The following is an 8,656-nucleotide window of genomic DNA, read 5'->3' as shown; positions in this document are numbered from 1 at the left end:
AACCAACAGGTGACAGTGCGACTTTTCCTGAAGCCATTAGCTCTGCTCCTCTGAGCATCAGCAGGTGACATCCCTGAGTGGTTCCAGCTACTGTGCTACAAATCCCCCCACACAGGGTACTGTGTTCAGGACCCTGAACTGCTAGGGAAAAGAGGCAATTACAACTCTTCCTGATTTCAAAGATACGAGGCAAAGGATACTCTGATAGGCCAATTAATCAATCAATGAACCACAAAGGAAAGGGTCACTTCCCTGGAGAGATCTGATTTTTGTAGAAAAACGGGTAGTTATCTATAAGATCCAAATACAAAGACAGAAATTCCAATCAGAAAAGAAAAGGCGGCAACAAGCATAGACAGACAGGCTAAATACTGAACATTCTGAGAATAGTGCCCGTGACATAGGAAGAGCTCTTTACATGAAAGTTACAAAGAAATCCATGCTATTATTCATCTGTGAGAACTTATAAGGTAATACCAAGAAAATGGCACAGAATATAAAAAACCAGGAGAAAAGGGAGAAATAATTCCTGATTCCTGCTCTCAGAATTGGTGAATTTTTCAGAGTATCGGCATGTCCATTTCTTTGAATTAGCTTCAGCTGTCTAGGAAATTCTGAACTTCCTAGATCTACTGTTAAGATCTCTAATCAATAATTTTCAGACACCACAAATTTATCTGCTTCTATTTCAATATTTAACATCTATTCTGCTGTCATGCTTCTATCTTAAATAAAATCACTGGCCTTGTTTTCGTGATGATAGCAATTTGCTAAAGTGTTTTAAAGATGTTATTTTTTTGTTAACCATAATTCAGTTAGAAAATGCTCCCCTAAATAATGAGTGTATACAGCTGTATATGTGTAAATAATGTGTATAGCGATGTGTTTTTCTTTTCTTAGACACAATTTTCTTTCTCTCAAAAGGGTTGAGAAAACTGCTGTAATTGATCAGTACTTAAATGACATTGGTGTAATTTCTCAGTTCAAAACTAACGTTCACTAAGATGAATATTTGACAGAACTCATTCCTGCTAGATTTTTTTAAGTCTTATTCTTTGTGATGTTTTGGGCTGAGCTAGAATTTGAACCTAGGCCTACCTGATCGTAAATTCATTTCTTCCTTATTACACAGCATTTCAGAAGTCTAAAGGTGAAAATAATAAAACATAGCAGGTTCACAAGTCATATGGAAATCAGTTAGTATCATTAAAAACTGCATAAAGAAGCTACTGACAAAACTATAGACATTTATATACAAATATCTCTTTACCAGTGTGTATGCTCTGGGCAATACAAAGGTTTGAGAAACAAGGATTTGTACTGACAAGAGCCAAATTCCATGTAAAAATTTAAGGAAATAAAGGAAATCAGAACATCCTGTCTTCTTCCAGTTACTAAAATTTATATTCATGAGCCTGATAAAAGTCTGCAAGCAGGAATTACTAGTCAATTTTGTTTCTAAAAATACTTTATTAAATAACTGTTAAATAAGATTTTACAAAGCAAATTGCATAGAAAAAGGTAAAAATGTTTATGTTTCCAAAACTTTCCATGTCCTTTGTCCATCATCTTCTTATCAGCTGCTCTTACTCAGAGAGCTGGTACGAAGCGACAGAGCTGAGATGTCCCTGTCTGTTTCTCGTCGGGCGGGAAGGGCACAGCACCCTGCAGGGATTTAGCATGTCTCCAGGTAACAGTGGCTACACAGAGCTTGCTTCTAAGTTGGCTCACCTGTCTGGTGGCCATCAGTCTCAGGCAGGAGACTCTCACATCACTCAGGAAGAGTTAAGAAGCTGAACGAGGTTTTCAAGACATTTCAAGTAATAGGCATTCAGAGGGGTTTCTTCTGAGTTTGAGAAAGCTGAGACAGAAAAATAAAGAGGATGGAAAAATAAGTTTATTAAATTTAGTACTGCACTTAAGAACAGACAATTTCTATTTATTTTTTATTTTTAGCTTTTTATAGCCAAAAAGTATAAACAAACACCAATATACCTCCATAATGGCTGGCATTACCTATAGCCCCGCAAGAATGCCTTGCTTTATGTACTTATCACCCCTCAAATGCACAAATTCTAACATTACTACCTCTAGAAACTCACGGTCACAGTGAGAAACAAACTGAAAAATCCACAAACCACTTATAAAAAATCAGGCTATAAAAGCACAAATTAATAACAGACTTAATACAGTACAAGAAAGACACAGTACGGTGCTTTGGCATAAAAAGTGTTCAAAGAATAATGCTCACTGAAAACTGGTGTCACTTAAAATGAATCAGGAACCATACAAAGAAAAACCCTGCCTCCTATCATAATCACATCACCGGGCTGAGAGGATAGAGGGGCAACTCGATCTATTCTCGGAAGACTGTAAGTCAACTACCTGATGTTAGATCCAAGTTTTCTATTCAAGGTCAATTCTAATTGGGCCCAGTTCTTATCACCTCAGAACACATTACAGCACAGAGGTAGCCACTGGCAAAGGAAGTTTAGTGCATGAAAAAGAAAACGAATTGCAGAAAGATCAAAGACATATTTTAAGAAATTTTATCTCAAACCTTCATCTAGCAAAACAATTTATTATTTAAAAAGGTGACATAAATGAAAAGTAGGGACCAGATATCAGCACATTTTATAGTGCTTCAATAAAAAAGCTCCTCAAACATCAGTGTAGAAAACTGTCATCTTGCTGTGAAGTATCCAATGATTCATTAATCAGGGAATCCGCTTAATAGCTTCCAAGTTTAACCGTAATCTCTTTCATAACAGAACTTACTTTTCTTTGCTAAGGAATATGCTTCATCCACTCTTCTCTTTATTGATGGATTTTTCAAAGTTGTTTTTGCCTGCAGGTAACACAGAGCAACGCATTAATTAGATTTATTCCCATAAGCTGCGGATCCGGGTACCACCGTGCGAATGCTGCCAGCACAGCCCTCAGCAGAGTACTACGAAGATGACGGCGGAGCTCGGGAAGAACGACTGAGCACGTCTCACTGTGCTGTCACCCACCTCACTGTGCTGTCACCCACGTCCTTCCCTCCCTCCCTCACTCCTTTCTCTGGAGCTCCATGTGCTTCTCTCCCGGCCCTTCTCCCCTAACCTCAAGTCTTAAAGGAAGACTCAGTCTTGGTTTCAATATTCCATATGCCCTCAAAGCCCAGATTCCAGATGAACCGTATCAAACAGTACCAGCTGTAACTGCAGAGTAACTGCAGAGCGTCAACTCCTGTGCTATGCTAATCCCTGGGGACACGCAGTAAAAGCAATGGCACTGCCTCTGGCCTCCCGGACACGGTCGCCAGCCAGCAGGGGGAGCAAGCAGCACAGACACGGGACAGACAACCAGGAGCAGCATTTGGGGACGGTGTCGATCCCAGCATGGTCTGTCACTTGGCCACTACTTGATTGCTAGACATACGAGGAGGGCATTTCTCTCAGGAACGAGATGTCTGCAGTCAAAGAGAAGCCCAAAGGCCAGGGAGAGCAAGGACAGGTCGCCACCTGCGCATCGCTCCCCTGGGGCTGGTCCTGGGCTGCAGCCTCACAAGAACCAAGTTTTCTCAAAACTCAGTAACAGCACAGGCTAGAACAAGAGGAATCACTCAGCTGGGTAAAACTCCATTATCTGGTTTTATTTCAGGATGCATTTTTCCTTAATACATCTTTTAGCAGAAACGATCTATACTAATATTAAATCAGTATGCCAAATCGATTTATATTGACAGGGAAAATTCACCCCAAAGAGACACCTTTTTGAAATGAGACCTCCTGTTAATTAAATGAAAAAGATTTCAACTGATGGCTCACTAATTGTATAAATGCACAAGACAACAAGGTCTTTGAGTTCACTTTTTCTCCCTTGCTGATGCCCTGCCAGTATCCCTGGATGTACCCTCAGAGCCTCGGTGTTTGCCCCCGGCTAGAACAAGGACTTTAAAAACTGACCTTTTGATAATTGTGAATCAGAGCCCAAAGCGCAGCTGCTCCAATCCTCTGAGCATTTTGATTCTTGCTTTCCAGACAGGCAGCTAGCACACTAATGACTTTTTCTAATAATAAACACATTAGAAAAAAAAAAAAAGTTCAGTCCCAGACATTACAATGTATTCTGATCTTGGACTAGTCAGATCCTCTCTTTCCCCATCAGAACACACACAAAGCTGGTGTCACTAGACTCTGAGGGAAGGACACTGACTCTGTGGGGAAGGACAACCTCCAAACAAATTATTTTCATGACAGGCAGAGAACAGTCAGGGAAGCCGTGGCAGCCCAAGTTTTTGGCCCTAATTCAACAGCAGCACATTCATTTAAACAGCAATAGTGGAGAAGTAAGTAACTATACAAAGAGTCGTATAAATGAGCTGTTCAATTACAGCTCACATTTTGATGTGCAGGAGAACAGATTTGCCCTGATGATAAATTATAAAGACTATTATAAGAACATCAACAGCATGGGTTACCATATAAAACAATAATCAAGAAATGCAAAATTAGTTAAGCTTTTTAAAAAAGGACTAAGCATTTCAGAGAAATGTTTTCGTGTATGTATATGTCAGAGGAAAAAGTAATTTAAAGGCACATCAACACACGAGATATGTCCCCTTTTTGCAAAGCTAGCCAGAGTATGAAATCAAGACTTACAAACTACCTGTAGCAGCCTAATCGTTTACGTGAAGATACAAAGTTCAGTTCCAAGGAAACTGTCAGGGTGTTTCAGACCAATATATGAACCTATCTTATTACTTATTTTTATATATATCATTAAATTGTATAAAATTATTTTTCCTCTCAAATGTATGTTTAAAAACATGTAGCATTTTCAAGGGTTGCTATGGGAGCTCTCAGCATGTAGAACCACTCCTCACTCTACTACATGCGTCTCATTACACCGTAACCTGGTTGAGGGCAAAACGTGCATCTGCTCACTGATGAATACTTCAACCCTAGTGCCAGTTTATTTTAGGACCTTTATAAATACTATCTGGATGAAAGATTCCATAACTAAAGCAACAAAAATGCTGTTTTGGTAATTCTGTTTAGTTTTTTAAAAATTTTAAATGTTCTACAGAGAAAAAAAAAAGCTGCTCCATAAAGTAACTTCTGTATAGCTGAGGGACAGTGTGGAAGGTACATACAGGTGCTGAACTTTCCAGCCAACTACCCCTACTCCTTACCATACCTCCACCTTCCCTAGTTTCCCTTGCTTTTCCCATACTCTAACTTTCCCTAACTAGCCTATATAAATAGTTATCTGATGAAATTTGTTACGTGAGGTTGTAGGTGGCAGCTGGCACTCTTAGGGCACATCATGCAATGAAAGGGTGGTTCCCAGGTGATTCTCTTGAGTATCACCAAGTGATATTTTTACATAGTGTACTAAACACTCAGAGCATATAAGCTATAATCTAAGTAAGTTGATACTATCTCTTAGGCATTTTTAATAAAGTACATATATAGATCAATTAATATGGTCTCCCCAATGATGATGTAACTAGGTCAATTTAAAAAATATATTTCACTTTGAAATACAGCATGCATACAAAAAAGGCACATTAAACATTTTTAAATAATGGGTTGTCCATTAACCAATGAATGGATAAAGAAGATGTGGGGTATATCTACAATGGAATATCATGCAGCCATCAAAAAAAATGAAATCTTCCTATTTGCAACAACCTGGATGGAACTACAGGATATTACACTAAGAAAATAAGTCAATCAGACAAAGACAATTATCCTATGATCTCACTGGTATGTGGAATCTAAGAAACAAGGCAGAGGATCATAGGGGAAGAGAGGAAAAAATGAAGTAAGATGAAACTAGAGAGGGAGACAAACCAGAAGAGACTCCTAATCATAGGAAATAAACTGAGGGTCGCTGGCGGGGGGGGATGGGATAAATGGGTGACAGACTTTGGGGAGGGTATGTGTTGTAATGAGCACTGGGTATTATATAAGACGATGAATCACAGGCCTGTATCCCTGAAACAAATAATATATTATATGTTAATTATTGGATTTAAATTTTTAAAAAATTTTAATTAAAAAAAGTTTAATAGGTATGAAGGGAACACCGATATATACCTATAAATAACTTCAAGAGACTAGATAACAGTAAAAGGTAGCTAGTTAAGTAGTAAATGATGAGTTTTAAATACCTATTACCTTTCTTTAATATGTAATTGAGTTAATTACTTATTTAGGCATGTCGTATTCCTAGCTTGAAATCAGCTATATTAAAAGTATTTACACCAGGAAAACCACAAATGCAACAAACCAGAGTTGAATTAATGGTAAAGCTGAAAGAGGTCTGTTTTATGACTATATTTTGCATAAAGGTGAGAAATAGTTTTCACAGTATATTACAAATTAGATTTAATGACAATACACTGATTGGGAGAAAAGCCAACCGGGCTGCGATTTCGTGCGTCACATCACGATGAGACCGCAGCCACACATGGGCTTACAGACACAAGAGCTCAGTAAACGGCCCCCACGCTGTGCTCCCATGGCCGGTACAGATATATTCATAGAATTTGTTTAGTTATTATTTCAAATCTTTCCATTTTCCATTTTCCTACCTCCTGCAAACATTTCCAGGCTGGCCATTTACTTATCTAAACATGGCATAAATCAATTTATCTTTAAATCTGTGACTTTAATTCCAGTGTCCGAAGCCTGGGCAGACAAGTTGGGTGTCTCCCCTGCTGGCTCTCACTCCTGTCGCCACAGTTCCTGCTCTGCTTGGTCACAGGTCACCACACCCTGGTTAATACTTTTTGAAAACAGGTGGCGGTTCTCTGAGGCCCAGTCCGCACTTGCCCTCCCTCCGTCAGAGCAGCAGAGAGCCTGTGTGGAGCACCCAGAGCCACTGTCACTCCAGGTTCGGCTCAAACCAAGGTCACAGGCCACTCAGGCTCTACACCTCTGGGGTACCCATGCTCACACTTGTTTTTCTGGTCTTTATAATAACGTAAATAAGGGTTGGGGGACCGGTTTAATTTTGATTCATCCTTCTCCTAAGAGCTTAGTTCTTTGGAGTTCTACCTTAATACAAACAAAATGGCCCATGAACTCTCCATCTTAGACATTCTTGACTTGTTCCCAGATTCCTTGAAATGCCTGAACCGAAGCCAAGCATACAATGTTGGCAAATGTCCTTGAAACAAAAAATACACACTTCATACATATATTTTGTGTCTCTCTAAGGCATAAACTTTCAATCAAAATTGGCCTGGGAGTTTCTCACTATCTTTTCAGTTCTTTGATTTTCTTTTTTTTTTACAGTGAATTTTGACATATTTTATCTAGCATAATTTTGTTGTTTCCAGAGGAGCCCTTGCCTGAAATTACCGGAAATAAGGAGTATTCTAGCTCTACTTCTAAAGTAAGGTCAAGCCCCACAACTCACTCCATCTCTAACCATCAAAACCAGAGGTGGGGCACTCATGATCAGAGTTTTTGCAGTCTTACCTGGTAGATTTTTAAGCTAGCTGACCCTGCTAAGCCCTCCCTCTGGATGCCCAAGGGGAAATAGGAGGCAGTGTCTGTGACATGCCTTCAAAGGTCCATACAAAAACCGCACAGACATGCCTTCAAAGGTCCATATAAAAACCGCACAGTTGCTGCCTCCTATTCCTGCCTTGGAGGCCCCCGATCTCATGTCCCTGGGGCTGAGGAAGCTCCTCCTTACCAAAAGTTTGTCCAACTGTTTTAAGCTAAGGAGGAAGAGAGCATCACTATTACAAAGAAATGCTAAAAATAAATCCAGGGGGAAAATGTAGACTTCTCCTTGAATTCCCTAAAGCCTATCCTTTTTCTGACTCTCTCAATAATAAAATTGGAGTGAGTAGTCCCAAAGAAAAACTTCTTCTGAGAAAAATGAGTAATAGGTGATAGCAGGCCTGGGAACAGACACCTCACCTATCTATCACACCGCCCTACGAGGCAGGGCCTGTCCCTAGCCTCACTTTACCCACATGAGGACTGAGGCACACCCCTCAAACGGCAGCCATCGCAGCATCAGTGGAGGAACTACAGAAAAGCAGAGCTCAGATCCACAGCTCATTTCGCAAAGTTAAAAGCTGACCAAGCTTCTAAAATCTCTCCCTGTATTTCCAACAATTCCATAATTACCAGAAAAAGAGAATCACCATTGCATACACAGCAGGAAATAGGCAGAATCATTGCCACTCACTTAGAAAACTCCATGTGTCCTGGAAAAAAAACCTCAAAGAAAGATTAAGTAAAAAACATGAAAGGAAAACAGAATTAATCTCTCTGGAGCATCGACTACGTACCATAAATTGTACTGGTACTTTATGTGTGTTTATAAACTGATTTCTACCAAACCAAGAGAGGATTATTTTACAGAAGTAAAAACGAGACCTAGGGAAGCTGTCCCAGGTGACTCTGGAGTGAGCACACAAGGGTCGGCACATCACACCGGTTCCACACCAGGTGTGTGAGTCTAGACTCCACCTCTGATTTCCCCCCCAAACAATGCAACGGAACCTTCTACAACGCCCTCCCTATAAAAGCCACACTGTCCTCACAGAGAAAGCACATGGCTGCAGAAACCGCAATTTCCATTTCCCTCCTTCTGCTTCAAAATTTTTCTGAATCCTCCCCCTACCTGTCCTACCTCTCAG

At 39.9% G+C, this 8,656-nt stretch overlaps 1 protein-coding gene across 1 annotated transcript in view; it reads right to left on the bottom strand.

Moving 5' to 3' along the window:
• Positions 1 to 1,450: 1,450 nt before the first annotated feature.
• RTTN (rotatin) overlaps positions 1,451 to 8,656 on the bottom strand; it is an 86,295-nt gene continuing 79,089 nt past the window's right edge. The window contains exons 28-30 of the mRNA XM_082699044.1: positions 3,951 to 4,054; positions 2,779 to 2,848; positions 1,451 to 1,861 (exon numbers count right to left, since the gene is read on the bottom strand). Coding sequence (XP_082555170.1) covers positions 1,776 to 1,861; positions 2,779 to 2,848; positions 3,951 to 4,054 — 260 coding nt within the window. The 3' untranslated portion in view covers positions 1,451 to 1,775. The remainder of the gene's footprint in view (positions 1,862 to 2,778; positions 2,849 to 3,950; positions 4,055 to 8,656) is intronic.

This window comes from Mustela nivalis (genome assembly GCF_964662115.1).
Source record: "Mustela nivalis genome assembly, chromosome: 14".
NCBI lineage: Eukaryota > Metazoa > Chordata > Mammalia > Carnivora > Mustelidae > Mustela > Mustela nivalis.
Note: the sequence above shows the minus strand (reverse complement) of the source record. Positions and strands in the feature narration are given on the sequence as shown.